Genomic DNA, 18,474 nt, shown 5'->3' with positions numbered 1-18,474 from the left:
ACAATTAGTGATAATGGAAAACAGTATAGCCACTCTGGAAAACAGTTCGGCATTTTATTATCAACACACCCTTAACACACAATCCAGCAATACCACTCTTAGATATTTAAGTTAGAAAAAATAAATGTATGTTTAGACAAAAACCTGTACATGAATGGTCATAACAGCTTTACTCATAATTGCTAAAAAACTGGAAATAACCCAAATGTTCTTCGGTGGGTAAACAAACAAACCATCGTGCATCCATATAAAAGAAAACTACTCAGCAATGTGATTGAATGGGCTATTGATACATACGAAAATACAGATGAATCTCAAAGGTGTTATGCTGAGTAAAATGAACCACTCTTAAAAGGTTACCTACTGTATGATTCCATTTATATGACATTTTGGAAAAGGTAAACTATAGGGACAGAAAACAGAGCAGCAGTTGTCAGAGGTTAGAGGTTGGGAGAGTTTTATTACAAAGAGGTAACAATAGGGAACTTTGAAGGGTGATAGAACTGTTGTGTATCCTGATTGTAGTAGTGGTTACATCAGTCGATGCAGCTCTTAAAACTTCTAGAAATGTACACTGATGTGTGTGTGTGTGTTGATTATAATGATTGTTACATGGGTATATATACCTGTCAAAACTCATCAAACACTTTAAATGGTTGAATTTTATTCTGTGTAAATCATGCCTCAATAAAGTTGATTTTTCTTTTTTTAAAAAAGAGCCTCCCACCATAATCCCACACCTTAAAAATAACTACTATTGACAGTTTAGTGTGTACTTGTCTAGAACATGTAAGCATGTTAATATAAAAGATTTTCCAGTTGTATAAATAGAATCGTTGTACATAATATATGTTGTGCTCTATATTGCTTTATTCACTTAGAGGGCTTGGACAGATGCATATAGATACATATATATAATGTTTATGTATCTACCATATTTTAGTAGTTGTATTTATACTATTTTGTAGATATAACACCATTTATTTAACCAGTTCTACTGTTGATTATTTAGATTGCTGCCAGTTGTTTTGCTACTATTATCTGTGCTACAATAAACAACCATGTACATACATGTTTTTGTAAGTATATTGATAAGATATATTTCTAAGAGTAGGGTTACTGGGTGACAGGGTATGTATAATTTGAATTTATATAGCTCTTGACTTATTGCCCTCTATAGAAGCAACTAGAAAGTTTAGAATGAGAAGTGAGTACATCATGCAGTTTCCCATCCCAAATCCTTGAACTTCGTTATCTTTCATAGGATCATGCTGATATCGAGTGGAAGTTTGCAAGGACAAAGCTCTGGATGAGTTACTTTGATGAAGGTGGCACCTTGCCACCTCCTTTCAACATCATCCCCAGCCCCAAGTCATTTCTATACCTTGGTAACTGGTTCAACAACACCTTCTGCCCCAAAAGAGACCCTGATGGTAGACGGAGAAGGCGCAACTTGAGAAGCTTCACAGTAAGACTTTTAATTTTTAAAAAATAATTTTAAAAAATTGAGATGGAGTCTCACTCTGTCACCCAGGCTGGAGTGCAGTGGCATGGTCTCGGGTCACTGCCAACCTCTGCTGCCTGGGTTCAAGCAATTCTCGTGCCTCAGCTTCCCCAGTAGCTGGGATTACAGGCGTCCACCACCACACCTGGCTAATTTGTTGTTGTTGTTATTTGTTTGTTTGTTTGAGATGGAGTCTCACTCTGTCATCCAGGCTGGAGTGCAGTGGCACCATGTCGGCTCACTGCAACATCCACCTCCCGGGTTCAAGCGATTCTCCTGCCTCAGCCTCCCAAGTAGCTGGGATTACAGACGAGCACCACCATGCCGGGCAAATTTTTGTATTTTTAGTAGAGACAGGGTTTCACTATGTTGGCCAGGCTGGTCTTGAACTCCTGACCTCGTGATCCTCCCGCCTTGGCCTCCCAAAGTGCTGGGATTACAGGCATTAGCCACTGCACCTGACCAAAATTATGAATCTTATTAAACAAAACTGTTTCCTCCTGTCCCTCCTTTGTGACACTCACTGTTTTAAGCATCATAAAATCATTCCAACATATATTTGCTTTGGGGGTTTGTCAGGCAGGAGCTCCCGTATCATTCTCCAGTCCTAATATTTGAAAATATATTCAGATGTTTGGGTGGGTAGGGTGCTGGGACTGCTCATGTAACATCTCTATTTTCAATTATAGGAACGCAATGCTGACAGCCTGATACAAAATCAACATTATCAGGTAAAGCTTCCTCACAGGGATGAAGCACAATAGTTGTTGGTTGGTTCTGTGGAGGAGAAGCAAACTTCACTCTGGCTATGTCTGGACACGATCCCATTTGACTGGGATAGGAGGCTTGGAAAGGCTGTAATTTATCAAGGACTGACGTACCTTCTCCAAGTGGAATCACCTGCTTTATAATCCTGTTCATGGCCCTTATGCACTGCCTCGGCTTGATCAGCAACAACTATGACTTAGAAAGCTGTCTTCATTGAAATTACATAAAATAGAATATGTGGTTGGTCAGTCAGTCAAATATATGAGTACCTACTGTACATAAAATACTACACTAGATACTAGAAAAATCACTATGAACAAAAAAGATACAATCTTTCTGCCCTTATGAAATTTGTTATCTAGCAGGGATAAAATAACACGTCATTAAAATTACAGTTGACTCTTGAACAACAGAGGATTGAACTGTGTAGATCGACTTACAGGCAGATTTTTTCCACCAAACGCAAATAGAAAATATAGTATTCATGGAATGTAAAACCACATATACAAGAGGGCTGACTTTTTGCATCTGCAGGTTCTGCAGGATGACTGCAGGACTTGAGTATGCATGGATTTTGGTACACGAGGCGGGGGGCCTGGGACCAATCCCCAGTGTATAACAAGGGATGATTGTATTAAAATTAAGTGATTAAAAGGATAAAAACTGCCATGTAGAAAAAATACATAGGGTAATGGTAATATATAACAGGAGGAAACTAACCTCAATGAAGTAAAAGCTTATCTGAATGTCAGGAACTTAGATCTTGATAAATTACAACATGACTTTAATCAAAGAAATAGAGAAGCACTTCTGTATTTTGTTAAAAAAAAAAAAAGTAATAAACCTAATAAACATTAGGGCACTCTTCCCACCAGCTAGAAAACAGCCAAGCATACAAATATCACCAACATCTCTTGAGAATAATCCTTGCAAATCACAAATAAGAGACAACCATCTCTCACCATCCTGATCAAAAGAAAACCAAAGTAGAAAAATGTTCTACAGCGTTTGAAGGAAATGCATCCTTATTCTATAGGTCACTTCTCCTAACTTTGTTCCCCTTAGACCATAACTAACAAAGAGAAGCAGAAAATACGGTATTTTGTATGTAAACCTCCTCTCCCTACTCCCGCCTTCAAATGTTATTCCTTTTATAATAACAAACCTTAAATAAGATTCATTGTCTTCATGTTCTGCTTCATAGCCCTCAACAATAACAAAAAAAAAAAAAAAAAGGATTCCTGCACATCTCAGTGAGTTCCTCAAGTACACATAGTAGAAGCAGCAATACCATTGGCCTTAAAATCAGACTGAAGTAGAATGAAAGTCTAATCTTGACACTTACTAGTTGTGTAACATTGGATGAGTCAGCCTATTGAGGCTTGACTTCCTCATCTGTAACATGGGGATAGTAATAAAACTTAACTTACAGAGTTGTGAAAATTGAGTGATGAGTATGTATAATATGTATTATGTGCATGTGTTGCCTGACACATTGCAATAAGCGGTAGCTATCATCATCACCATCACTAATACAAACTGTACTGACCACGTGCAGACTACTCCCCTGGGAGCTAAGTGAAAAGAGGACATTCCTGTATAGGAGAAGTGTAGGTTGACTATGAGAAAAATATCTTCACTATGTAATTAGTGGACATTAAAATCAGCAGACTTAGTGACTCTGAAGAAAATTCTCTCAATTTTATAAAAGGAGAATAAAACTCTCATTTTACTAGGAGTGTTAACGTGCAATCCATCCTAAAGGAAAAGAATATTAACTATATGACCATGCAAGAATTATTCCACTGGAAATACATGTTTACCTTATGCTCGGGTAAAAAATTTTCCTTTAGGGTGAATTTGATTCTGACACTAAATTCAGAGACACAATAGTTGTTTAGCCAATAGACTTAACTCATTTTTTATAGTAAAAGGCTGGATCCTATGAGGATTTTCCACTGGAAAGGAGGTCTAAGCATGTTTTATTTCCTATGTAAGTTTCTTATTGTACTGAGAGCCTGAGAAGGAGATTGAATGCCTCTTCATGTTTTGTAATTCCAGGAAGTTATCAGGAATTTAGTCAAAAGATATGTGGCTGCTATGATAAGAAATTCCAAAACAAATGAGGGGCTAACAGAAGAAAATTTTAAGGTAATTTAATCATGAAGTGGTTTCTCATTTTACATATCATAAGCATCATTTAATCTTCACAGTGTGTGAGGTTTCTGGTGATGGAATTTCATCTGCTTACGATATAGCAAAGCCAGTTATAATGCTTATTCTCTTAGAATTGTCTCTCATCCAGTAGACCGAGAGATTTTACCAATGTATGTCACACCACAATCAGTGTCATGAAAGAAGGAAATCTGCTGTATGCGTTCTTTTAATATTCTGAGTGTTTCTCAGTGTGGAAATTGAATGCTTTAAATGATGTGGCAAGGATGCATGGTGGTGAGGGACAAGATAGCAAAGGGAAGATGCCTGGAGACTTAAAGATCTTCTTTACTTAAAAGATATAAAATCAAAAAATCTGTTATTGAAAACCAAACACTGCATGTTCTCACTGATAGGTGGGAACTGAACAATGAGATCACTTGAACTTGGGAAGGGGAACATCACACACCGGGGCCTATTATGGAAAGGGGGGAGGGGGGAGGGATTGCATTGGGAGTTATACCTGATGTAAATGATGAGTTGATGGGTGCTGACGAGTTGATGGGTGCAGCACACCAACATGGCACAAGTGTACATATGTAACAAACCTGCACGTTGTGCACATGTACCCTAGAACTTAAAGTATAATTAAAAATAATAATAATAATAATAAATCTGTTATTAAATATAAGGTCTTAAGAAACTCTACCATTAAACATTAAAATTCTACTAGTGGCATTAGCCTAAAACAATCGTTTTCAACCAGGGGTAATTTTGTCCCCAAAACCACATTTGGCAATGTCTGGAGATACTTTTGGTTGTCACACTGGTATCCAGACAGTAAAGACAAGGTTGCTACTGAGCATCCTACAATAAATAGTACAGCCTCCCACAACAAGAAGTATCCAGCCCAACATGTCAATAGTGCCAAGACTGAGAAATCCTATCCTAGAACACATCTATATATATTTTTCTTTTTTAAAATTTTTATTATACTTTAAGTTCTGGGATACATGTGCAGAACGTGCAAGTTTGTTACATAGGTATACATGTGCCATGGTGGTTTGCTGCACCCATCAACCCATCATCTACATTAGGTATTTCTCCTAATGCTATTCCTCCTCTAACCCCCACCCCCCGACAGGCCCCTGTGTGTGATGTTCCCCTCCCTGTGTCCATGAACGTCTATATTTTCTAAGGCACACAGGAAGGCCATTATTCTAATTCATAGACATAATTCATCTACCGAGGGTCTGCTATGTTCCAAGCACTCTTCTACGTGCTCTGGTACAGTGGTGAGCAAGATCTAACCAGCTCCTACTCTCAAGGAGTGACAAACAATAATAAAGGGTGATGAACAATTGTATATTCTGACAGGTTAAACACAGGCCACTGTGGAAACACAGAGAGGAGGGACTCTCAACTGGGACTTGGGGAGTCAAGACAGACTTTCCAATGGAAGTGATGCTTAAGCTGAGGCTTGAAAGCAAAGCCAGCCAGATAAAGGGGAGCTGGGGAGAAGAGTGTTCTAGACAGAGAGAACAGCACAGGCAAAGGCCCAGAGGCAAGGGAGAATATGTCCATACAGGTGGACAGCAGAGAGCCTAGGAAAAGAGTAGAAAGATGAGACTGGAGAAAGCAACAGGTACTAGGCCTTGAAAAACCTTGTAGTCCATGGTATGGCATTTCTATTTTTTCCTAAAGTTAGTGACAAGTTAGTAACAAGTTTTGAGCAGGGGAAGTACATGAATAAATTTCAGCTTGACTTTTAAAGGAACAGTCTAGTATGTAAGCATTCAGTTGGAGATAGAAGACATTTCATACAGGTTTGAACAGGGCCCCCTGTCTCAAAACAGCAGTCTCATCACCTGACATTCCACTTCTCTAGTTTCACTCGTTAGAGTCTTAAAAGCTTTTTCCTCTTCAGTAGTCCTTTTATATGCAGACACCTGTGAGAGCCAGTGTCCTAATCTAATACCTTGTTAGTTAATACTTGAGCAGGAGTTAGTCCTTATGAAAGCGCCTCAACAGACTAATCCCTACTAAAGTGTTAGCTAATCCTGAATCAACTTTACCCATTGTACAATTTTGCCAGTGGCCAGCCCTGCCCACGGAATTATTAATATGTTTTTCTTGTGTTTGAATAATGGCAGATTTTTCTGGTGTTTTATTTTGTGCTTTACTACTAGGCAAAAACCTGGAACATTCCAAAGGTATCTAATGTGCCTACTTTGAAATAAAGACCAAGTTTCTTGACATAATATGTCTCCTCTCTTTTCCTAGGAATTAAAGCAAGACATCTCCAGCTTTCGGTATGAAGTGCTTGACCTCTTGGGAAATAGAAAACACCCAAGGAGAAGCTTTTCCACTAGCAGCACTGAACTCTCTCAGAGAGATGATACTAATGATGGCAGTGGTGGGGCTCGAGCCAAATCCAAGAGTGTCTCTTTTAATTTAGGCTGCAAGAAAAAGGCTTGCCATGGGCCACCTCTCATCAGAACCATGCCAAGGTCCAGTGGTGCCCAAGGAAAGTCAAAAGCTGAGTCATCAAGCAAACGCTCCTTCATGGGTCCTTCTCTCAAGAAACTGGGTCTCCTGTTCTCCAAATTTAATGGTCATATGTCTGAACCCAGTTCAGAGCCAATGTACACAATTTCTGATGGAATTGTTCAGCAGCACTGTATGTGGCAGGACATCAGATATTCTCAGATGGAGAAAGGGAAAGCAGAGGCCTGTTCTCAAAGTGAAATTAACCTCAGTGAGGTAGAATTAGGTGAAGTCCAGGGCGCTGCTCAGAGCAGTGAATGCCCTCTAGCCTGTTCCAGCTCTCTTCACTGTGCATCCAGCATCTGCTCCTCAAATTCTAAACTTTTAGACTCCTCAGAGGATGTATTTGAAACTTGGGGAGAGGCTTGTGACTTGCTCATGCACAAATGGGGTGATGGACAGGAAGAACAAGTTACAACTCGCCTCTAAGTCAAGCCCTAATCATCTGTTTTGGAACTCAACAGAAATTTGTAATTTCCTTGCTCTCAGAGGTGACACAGAATATGATTCCCTCACTGCCCCTGCCCCCAAGAAAGGAGAGTGAAACTCCTATTATTTGCATCATCTTTTATAGCCACATTCTCCATTTTTGTTATTATTACTTTCATTATTATTTGCCTTTTTAATAACTGTACACACTAAGTCCATATTACAACCAACTGAAGGGGTGTTGCACCTAATCAGTAGAGGTGCAGTTGGGTGCTTAACCCTTTTGCTTTGCTTTTCTCACCCATGCTTCCTTGAAGCCCCAGGTGCCACTTTGCTACTCTTGCTGCTACACAGATTCCTGACCATCCTCAGGATCTCATGCCATCTTCCCACAGAGCTGAGGGATGTGGTCAGCAGTCCCAACCAGCTATCAGATAAGGCAAACTACCCTGCCCATCTTTGTTGCCATTCAGTGCTACACGCTGCCCATGCTGGGTCAATGAACAGCATCAAAGGGAGGCTGAAGAGATTCCAAAGAATTGTCAGCTTGTGGTTTCTAGGTATAAGTGGCTTGTTTCGTTCTTAAATACTACAACTTCTTATTGTGAGGGCTGTTGAATTTTCTTGTTTCTTAAAGATGTGTTAGTTTCCTAATGTGTGCCAATGAAATATTTACCCGATAGTATATGTCATATCTAATAAGTTAGGTGAATTATTTTTCTGTGTTTGTGTGTTTCAGTTAACTTACTACATTTTAAAATTTGATAGTATCAAAATTAGTATTTAGAATTTGTGCTGTTTTTTAAAAACGTCTACTACACTCTAACCAATAGTCACCACATCTCATACATTGGCAAGATAAATAGTTGTCATATTTGTCGGGTCCTACTCTACTGTTGATAGTTTTAATTATCATAGCTATCAAAGAATTTCTAAGATAAAAGCCTGAATTTGAAATATTTTTATCAGAAAAAAATGGCATATTGCTGAAGTGTCAAAATATGAGAAAAGAGCATCTTCATTTTAATTAATTGCTTTATAAAAACGGCAATTCTAGGTATAGATAACCTAATTCAGGTTGCAGTTTTAATATTCATTGGGGGCAGTGGAATTTGCATGTGTAAATTATGTTAGATATATAACATAACAACCCTAGTGGATTCATGGAATTATAAACATGATCCAAATTCTACTGTCTTCCAAGGAAGCCACATTTATACATCCAAACAAGTTCTTTTCCACAGCTTAAGAGTACCTCATCAGAATACAGTAGTTCAAGTTAAAAAATAAAGTCCATAATGCATATGGTCATCATTTTAGACCTAATAACCACTGAGAACCTGCTGAGCAAGGACGGTTTTTACCAACGTTAGCACAAAGGTTCCCTCAATTTAGACTCTAACATATGACCTGAAACAACTCTAGGTCTGAGTCCTAGAGATTATATTAATAGTGTGTAGCCCAGAAAAGTAAAATAGTTAGGTGTCACCCTGTTTTTTTAAAATGTCCACCAATAGGAATCCATTTAGATTAATATATGTAAACATACAAGTAAGAGAAATGAGGAATTTTCACTCTGCAAATACGCCTCCAAACTAGCTTTTGATAGTGTGGTTTCTGTTATTTGAATGGATTCCCATCTCTGTCTCTAGCCTGGAGAAGAGCAAAATGGAGGGAGAGGGGCCAGAAATAGGAGGAGGTTTTGAAGAATAAAGCCTTGGATCCAGGGAAAAGTGATCAAGTGAAAACGCTGCGTCAAGACCCATTTGGCAAGAGGTTGTCCAAAAATAATTCCTTGATCATATCTGAAGTGGTTATTTCCTCAAATCAATTTCTGCCCTGCTTCACTGAGACTATCATAAATGGCCTTGACATTTAATAACAGGTTACTTTCCAGAAAGGTTTCTAAACTTACAGATGCAGCTTTCCAAATTGTCAAATTCACTTTGAATAATAATAGAACCTGGGCTACATTCCTAACTCATATTAACAGCACCAAAATAGCATATAACCCCATTTTATAAAAAGAAAAACATGTTTTTCTCAGAAATGTATATCACTTCTGAAAACTTATGTATAAGTGTTCTAGCAGTGACCTTATCAACTTGTCAGAAAACAGGCTAGCCAGACATGGAACTGTATTGCAAAAGTCTTCTGTCACTTATGTTCTAAAGAGATAATATGTGTAAATCAATCTCTACTATTGAAAGAACCAGTGTCATATTTCACAGGAGTACATTCCTTTTCAGATCTTCTCAGGGTTATCGTTGTGACTTGGGCTTAGGACTTCACTAGCTATAGTGAAGCCTCATTTAGGATGGGGGTTAAAGCTAAACAGCTATTGCCCTAACTTCCATGTTGGTGACACCAACATTTTTATTAACTCTAATTCAGTACAAAGTAGGAAAGGAAAAATATTCTGTTCACTTCCTTACTCTCTTGATCAAGTATCATAAAAGGTATTTCAAGTGAAAATGCTTAGGTGTATCTTCTGACCCCAGAGGAGTTATAAGCCAACTTGAGAGTACATTTATAAACATAAAAAGTTAAGAACTAAAAGAGAACTTTATAAAGGATCTACTCTATTCCAACCTCATATTCTACAAGTAGAAAATAAAGAGGCCCAGAGAAGGACAATGACTTGCTCAAGGTCACAGAGCTGGTCAATAAACTCAAGCCTTCTAGATTATAGAAGACATTTATTAGTAAGCATATATGTCATATATATATGTGAACATGAAGTGGCCACTACCGACACCCTTTTGTTCATTTGCCAAAAATGCTGCGAACTCCAAAAACTTCAGACTTACATTTTTAAATGTAAAGTTAAAAATGTACTGCAAAGTCAAACACAAATAATATAAAAGTCATTTACTACTTATCTAAAATATCCATATCATGGTCCACCTACATTACAGTTGGCTTATCACTTCCAGACACCTTGGATTCATTTATCTCATAAAGTCACCCTAATAATAAAGGTAAAAATTACAAAGAAAATATTTGAATTCTATTAGAAAGTGACCATTATTGAAGTATCTCCACTTCCAGCTTTAAGTCCAGTGAAATGCAAAGACAGAGGAAAGATTCTAAATTTAAAATCATTTTTGGAAAATGCCAAACTTAACAGGGATATAAATGCTTCAAGTTATGCTTCTGTCTACTTACATGGAGATATTAAAAAATCCCCTGTTCTGCCTCCATCATTTTTCATTCTACCGTGACCTAACTTAGGCTATTTCAGCTAAGTCATAAATACCTGTCTGCAATTTGATTAGATAATTTTTAAAAAACGAACACCTCCACTTTTCAAATGACTTAATACCTTTTCCAAAAAGAACTTTATAGTTCTTATGGCAGTGCAAACCTCCTCTGAAAACTTCAGTGGGAATTTTAGAGATAATAATGAGGCCATACCTTAGCCTGAAAATACAAATAACCATTGGCATTCACGTTGCATCGTGGGTGAAACTCGAGTGGTGTTTTGCCTAATAGTTTTAGTGCTCCAGACCTTGGTTTGTTAAATCATCAGGTAAAAAGTACTTGAAGATAGGCAGCAAATCCTTTGTTTAAAAGTACCTAAGAAAAAATGAGGCTGGGCATGGTGGCCCACTCCTATAATCCTAGCACCTTGGGAGGCCAAAGTGGGCGGTTCACTTGAGTCCAGGAGTTCGAGATCAGCCTGGCCAACATGGTGAAACCCGTCTCTACTAAAAATACAAACATTAGCTGGGCATGGTGGTACACGCCTGTAGTCCCAGCTACTTGAGAGGCTGAGGCATGAGAATCACTTGAACCTGGGAGGCGGAGGTTGCAGTGAGCTGAGATGACACCACTGCACTCAAGCCTGGGTGGCAGAGCGAGACTGTCTCAAAAATACATAAATAAAAGTACCTAAGAAAAAAATAGTATATTTTCTTGGTAATCAAGTTTTCAAAAGATTGCTCATATAGACATAGTAAATGCAAATTGATTCAAGTGTTCAGATCATTTAAATAACCTCTTCATACCTACTTCACAGCTCTCCCTACCTTCAACCCCTGCAGCTTTGCCTCAAAACTATGGATATTTTAGATTGTTTCTTTGGCTTACTTTATCTAGATAATTGCTCCAAATATCCACCTTGTTGGTGTAGAACTCGACAGTGGGATCTGAGTACCCCAAATGAATGTGAGCTTTACTTTAGCACAGAGAAACATTGTTACCATTATATTTCCAATGAACCTTCCAGTAACTTTTTTCCAACAGATGTGGGTTTTGGCTTGCTTTGCCTTTTGAGGGATGTCTGTAAAAGTGAGAACGTGTTTATGTATATACATACACACACATAACAAAACTTAATAGCATTTGATTGTTCTGCCCTTGGCCCTTTATCCCTTTAGGTAATTACTAGATCATTTTGAAGAGAGGGAAGCAAGAATAACTTTTCAATGGAGACATATCCTGAGCTGTGAGGAATTGCCAAAATGAACTGCCATGACAGCATCTTCCGTAGCACTTTTATATTGAGAGCTATCAAAATTTGAGGTTTCTGGTTTTGTTAAAAAGAAAAAAAGCATTTAGGTCAGAATAACTTACCTGGAAGATTCAAATATACACATTTTTGGCAAAATAAAGTAAGTCTGCATACTTCAGATTTACTGTATACCTGAGATTTGATGCATACTTGAGGTGTTAATATTCATTCATATGCTGTCACATGGCCTAGGATTTTCATCTATTGTGTGGTGATCCAGAGGAGGTGTTAGTGGGTGCCTTGTGAGAGCTTTACTTTTAGAAAATGTAATGTTTAAGAAACAGAGTTAACTGCTGGAATGATAGAGGCAGCAAGCCAGTGTGCTCTAGCATCTTTAGGCTATTTGTGTTATCCCCAACTTGAGTGGATTTGTATCTTGCACTTGATTATTGGATCTGTGTTCATTCTTTTTCTAAAGCTATACCATCAATGTTTGTGGTACCTGAGAGACATATACATATTAAGAATTATAATATTTAAATATAAAACTAAGTGGAATGCCCTTATGCCAAAAAGCTAGTTTTCTTATCTGATGTGAAAAGTTGTGAAAGCTCTAGAGGCTTCCTGTTACTACACAAAGAAATGGCAAACAATTTCTGTAGGAACATAAACAGCCCACAACTTTTGATCATTGAAATCAACTGTTATACATCCATCAAAGTAGCATGTATCTGTCCTACCCTCTTCCCCCTCAAAGAACTTTCTTTATAACTCCAGTGACTTGATAGAACCAAAAAAGACTAACTGAAGTAGGTTAGAATGGCTTGCAATGTGAAGGTCATTTTCACAATTTTTCAGCATATTTGCCCTTTGACTTTAGCAGGTTTGGGGGCAACCTAACATCCCAGGAGCTTACATACGTACACACAAAAGGCACTGTCCTCAATGGCACTTGAACGAATATGTGGCAGTGTGCCTTTTATTTAAACCTAAGGCAGCCAACCATTTGAAAGTACAATTAAGCTGGGATTGGCCATTTTATATTGTTTCCCCAAAGTTCAATATATCCCCAAAATACTCATTGCCACCAATTGCCTTCCAACCTAGGAACCATCTTGACAGTTATCCAGTCTTACACAACTCTTAAAGCTGATCCTTGGAAGGAAGAAAGGAGGCTTTGGATTTTTGCTGGGATTGGGAAACTTAGATGGTGATAGTGTAGTAAAGAGACAGTTGGAAAAGCCTTTGAAGTAAGGACGAATGAGGATATGCACTTTAAAACATGGGGCTAAACCACCAAATTGTCAATTTTTTGGATGACCAAATTGAGATGAATCACCTGAATAAAAAATGTAATTTAAAATAGTTAATTAAAACATTAACATCACCATTTCTCCTTTAATTAAATTCAAAAACTGCAACAATATATGAAAGCAGAACTACCTGTAAATCATTCTTCAAATTTTGGGTCATATTTGGGTTAAATTTCAGGTGTTAACAAGTTCTCAACCTTGGGATCACTGTAAATATAAGTTCAACACACCACACCCATAGTGAAATACCACAGATGGGCTTTTATAAATATGTACATTTTAGCCAATTGGAAAGATCACTTTCTTCAAATTTTATCTAAGAAATAAAGTGGGTTTGTCGAAGCAACATGAAAAAGAAATGAAAGCTAAAATTAAGGAAGGGTACTATGGCAAAAAGTCAGATTATATATCTGCTGTCATCTTTTAGCCTCATAATTTGGAATAAACATAAAATAGGATTATAATGACTGATATTTTCATAAACATACCAGAATTTATGCACCCAAATGAATGTGGTCCTTTAAAGTAGTCACCTTAAAAAGCCATACCCATATTCTAATGATGCTGCCATTACTCAACCCACTTTGGACTTGTGCTTTTGAAATGACTTTCAAAGTCCACAGTACAATCTCTGAATATCCTCAATGGTAGAAAATCAGGATCCTATAAGATTAAATTTTTAGGAATTTAGAAATTGCCAAAAGTAATTTTAGATCCACACTTGGTAAAACATGCGGTGGTCAAGATGAGTACCACTTTCTCTGGTTAAAAACAAACAAAAAAACAAAACAAAAAAAATTTTCAAGTGCTATTACACAATAGGCACTTTGATAGGCACAATTATAAAATAATGAGACTGTCTCTTGTGGGATTTGTAAGGGATCTGGAACTGCTCTTGGGAATCTAGTTTTTTCCCCTAATTAACTTTATTGAGGAATGATTTATGTACAATTACCTGCATCCATTTAAAGTATACAAATTGGTGAGTTTTCAGAGTTGTATATACCCCTGGAAACACCAGCCAAAATCAAGTTATAGAATATCTCCGTCACCCCCTCAAGAATCCTTGTTCCCCTTTGTATCCTGGAATCTAGTTTCAATTATGCTTGGAGCAGTGGCAGCCTTACATGAATAAGCACATAGCCTCCTGAAGAGAACACCTTAAAGAGCAATATATTTAGATAGAGAAGCTTCACTGATTTGGGAACCATAATGATTAACCCTTGAAACATTTGTGTTTAAATAGTAAAATGCATTGAGTTCCAATGGCTTATTCTGTAAACTCAGAATTGACTCCTCAAACTTATTTGATCCTTAAGAAATGACATTGTATAGCACAGAGGCTCTGATGACTAGGCTGTTATCAGGGAGGGGGGTGGTAAAGAAAAACCACTAACCTCCATAGAGAACAGAAGGGAGGATTTTGGACTCATAAGAACCCATGGTGGCAGAAGCAATGGAAAGAGACTCTAATGGGAAGATGGCAGCCAGCTAGCTGAATATGTTCAGGTCATTTGAAAGTCACATATTCAGATTAGGTATTTCCTGTATAAGATCTAGTCATAGTATTTAAAGTATAGCCTCATCATGTTGTGGTCACACCTTGCAGGACCTATTAAGCAATCAGTTTAAATATCCAAAGCAAAGTAACCCGTAGTCCAATAATCAGTGATAACTGTGCTTATCGTACTTGGGCAGGAGAAGCAGACAGAATTCTCAAGTGTCTTAACAGGATAATTGGGACCAATGGCACCAAAATGAATATTATGTGAGCACAAGAAGAGTCCTCTAAACCCAAACGGTTAACACATTAGTCTGTGGTTTAGTATAAAAGGAAATTCAATTCGATAAGTTAACTTTAAAATTAACTGTTCAAATTATTACCTTAAAGTAAAAGTAAAGCTTTATCTTATCTCAACAGTAAAGACACAGACCTTCCCCAGGATACTTCAGATAAGGATAAACACATCCTTCTCAAGCAAATACATATTAGTTTGTTTCTTATAACATAAGAATGCACACCAGAGGTACTCTCCAACAGAAGAATAAACTCTTCACAGGATTTAATTTATTCCACATTTCTAAAAAATGGGGTTGAAATTAGGGATGGGAGTTTCTTTCTACTCAAAACAATGAATGCAGTCTGCAGCAACAAGCTAATATTTGGTAGCAGGAAGGAGAATACTAGAAAATATGGGCTATGTGTAATTCATCTTCTAAACCTAGTTGGCAGCCCCAACCACATATCACCATAGAGAAAGTGTGTCAAATTTCAGTTTAAAATGATACACCTGTAGCATAATCATGAAAAGGGAAAATTCCAAACGTGTCTGTGTAAATGGCATTGGCTTTGAAGAGTATTTTAAAAGTGGAAATCTCTTTGAATAACTATCACTTTTATTTAAACACTTTCTGTAAGTGCATAGTGTCAATCTTAATGTATTAAAAAGAATCTGGTACAATAAAATAATTTTGTGTATTTTTAGCTTCAGTATCAATAAAATAAAGTATTTACTTTTTTTCCCTTAAATGTGTGACAACTCAGATTTAAGGTGTTATGTTCCTCCCTTTTTCAGTGTAATCATTTGTAGCCACCTATTATTAACATTTATGAACAACAGATTTCACAATGTAATTTGCCTAGCAGAAACACTAACGGGAGACCTCCACAGTCTAATATATTTTGAAAAGTGTATGAGAATAAATATTCTGATTTTTGTATCTTCCATTAAACAAAGCTGACTAGTAATTAAGAATTCAATAATAATTTATAAGAACTATGGGCTGAAGTAAAGAGACCAATACAGCTTTAAAGCTATAGCTTACAACATCGAAAAACCTTAGAGGCCCGATCCCGGAAATTAATTATTCTGCACTGAGTACTTAAAGTATGATACATATTGCATAGAACAGTTGGAATCTGTGAGACAGTGAGAAAACATATAAACGGAGGTTAAGCTGGTCATGATTAAACCAGTGTCATGTGAGGACATTTGAGCAGTAATTCCAGAATCAGTTGACATTTCTCCTTCAGATTTTTTTTGTAGTAACAAACTTTTCAGCAACTAGCGTTCCACTAATTCAGATTCCTAAAGTTTGTCTTATTTTACTGATTCACTTTTATACCAGCAGGGCACTGGTTAGCATATCAGAAAAGCTTAACTTTCAGCTAAATAACTCACCTGCAAGTCTTGGCCTAATTATTTTAAGCATAAATGAGTGTACAACATTTACACACTGGTTAGATAAGGATAATTAAAATAAGCAGAAGTATACCTGACAAAGATTTGCAACCAGCATATACAAAGAACTTCTATAATGCAATAACATAAATTATGTGAACACACGTCACAAAGGTATACAAATGAACAAGCACATAAAAATGTTTGATATGAAAAACAATCAGGGAAATGCAAATTAGATACCACTTACTACAATGAGATACCACTTACTACACATCCACCAAAATGACTAAAATAAAAACCACTGACACCATCATCTGCTGATGGTAATGAGAAACTGGAACTGTCATACACTGCTGATGGGAGTTTAAAATGGTACACCCACTTGAGAAAAATGTCCTGCAGTTTCTCATTAAAAAAAAAAAAAAAAAAAACTAAACATGCACCTCACCTATGACCCAACAATTCTATTCCAGGATAAATGAAAACATGTGCTCATAAAAAGACTTACAGAAAAATATCCATAGAAGCTTTATTTATAACATGTAAAAAAAACTGGAAACGGTCCAGGTGTCCACCAAAAGGATAAACTATGGCATATTCATACAATGAAATAATATTCAGCAATAAATTTTTGATACACACAACATAAATTCCAAATACATTAAGCTGAAATAAGTCTTATACAAGAGAGCATATACTTTCATTTATGTACAGTTAGAAAATCAGAAAACTAATCTATTGGGGAAAAATCAAAACCAAGAGTGGTTACCTAGGGGAATGGGATAGAAAGATTTGACTGGGAAGAAGCATGAAGAGACTTTCTGGGGATGATAATGTTATCTTGATCAGGGCTTGGGTTTCACAAGTATTTATCAAACCTCACTGCATCTAACACTTAAGATTTGTGCATTTCACTGCATGTAAACTTTACCTCAAAAGAAAAAAATCTTTAACTACTGTTGAACTCTAGTTAACAATATGCATGAAGTGTTTACAACAGGTAATCTGTACTTAAGTTTGCAATTTGCCTTGAAATGCATCAAAAATAAGGACTTATAGATGGATATGTGAAAAAGCAAGTACAGGAAAATGTTAAGTATAGAACTTAGGTAGTAAATATACAGATGTTAACTGAACAATTCCTTCAACTTCTCTGTGTTTAAAATCTTTTTATAATAAAATGTTGGAGAAAAAATAAGCAGTGAGTAAAGAAAAAGAACTAAATTAACAAAATCCTATGCCATGTTTCAAAACAACCAGGAAAGGAAAAACTTCTTGGGTAGTTGAAGCTATTTTAGCAGAGCTAAAAGGAATTAAAGAAAATCGAAACAAACTTCAACTGCTAAAACAAACAAAACAACTGAATATAAAATAGCTTTTTATGAAGGTAAAAATTTTCACTTTGAGGTAGCCAATATACCAGAGAAAGGAAATAAAACATTAGTTTAAGTCTAGTATTAGGGTAGAATTTTTTCAGCAATTCTGCAAACAATTTGGAAAAACCTGTATTATATAGTCTGGAAAGAGTCAAAAGTTCTGCAAGAAAGATTTGCTAATTAGGGTGAGGGGACTGACCATCCATATAACACTAATAAATCAATACTATGAACCAATAATGTTTGGCTAGAATAGATTTTAACCTTTTTATCCACTGACTGGTCTGAATTTACAAGAACTGATTCAGTTTAACCTCAATATTGTTTGTAATGACCCCACCCCCCCTTCACAAAAGGTCTACTCAGTGGCAAGAGACACCTACCAGGAAAAAAACTAAACAATAGTCAGGTTTTCTTGTTTCCAAGATCACCTCTCACCAGCGGCCATAAGAAAAAAAGTAAACTCAAAAGTGGTGGTGATCGGCCAGGTGCGGTGGCTCACGCCTATAATCTCAGCACTTTGGGAGGCCGAGGTGGGTGGATCATCTGAGGTCAGGAGTTCGAGACCAGCCTGACAAACATGGAGAAACCCCGTCTCTACTAAAAATACAACATTAGATGGGTGTGGTGGCGCATGCCTGTAAACCCAGCTACTCCGGAGGCTGAGGCAGGAGAATCACTTGAACTCGGGAAGGGGAGGAGGTTGTGGTGAGCTGAGATCGCACCATTGTACCATTGTTGC

General features: G+C 37.0%; 1 protein-coding gene across 1 annotated transcript in view; it reads left to right on the top strand.

Annotated features, from left to right (window-relative positions):
• TRPC5 (transient receptor potential cation channel subfamily C member 5) overlaps positions 1 to 9,398 on the top strand; it is a 319,448-nt gene extending 310,050 nt beyond the window's left edge. Inside the window, exons 8-11 of the mRNA XM_025373393.1 lie at positions 1,265 to 1,468; positions 2,194 to 2,235; positions 4,334 to 4,423; positions 6,710 to 9,398. Of these exons, the coding sequence (XP_025229178.1) occupies positions 1,265 to 1,468; positions 2,194 to 2,235; positions 4,334 to 4,423; positions 6,710 to 7,402 (1,029 nt within the window). The 3' untranslated portion in view covers positions 7,403 to 9,398. The remainder of the gene's footprint in view (positions 1 to 1,264; positions 1,469 to 2,193; positions 2,236 to 4,333; positions 4,424 to 6,709) is intronic.
• The last annotated feature ends 9,076 nt before the right edge of the window (positions 9,399 to 18,474 follow it).

Source organism: Theropithecus gelada, chromosome X (genome assembly GCF_003255815.1).
Source record: "Theropithecus gelada isolate Dixy chromosome X, Tgel_1.0, whole genome shotgun sequence".
NCBI classification, from domain to species: Eukaryota; Metazoa; Chordata; class Mammalia; order Primates; family Cercopithecidae; genus Theropithecus; species Theropithecus gelada.
Note: the sequence above shows the minus strand (reverse complement) of the source record. Positions and strands in the feature narration are given on the sequence as shown.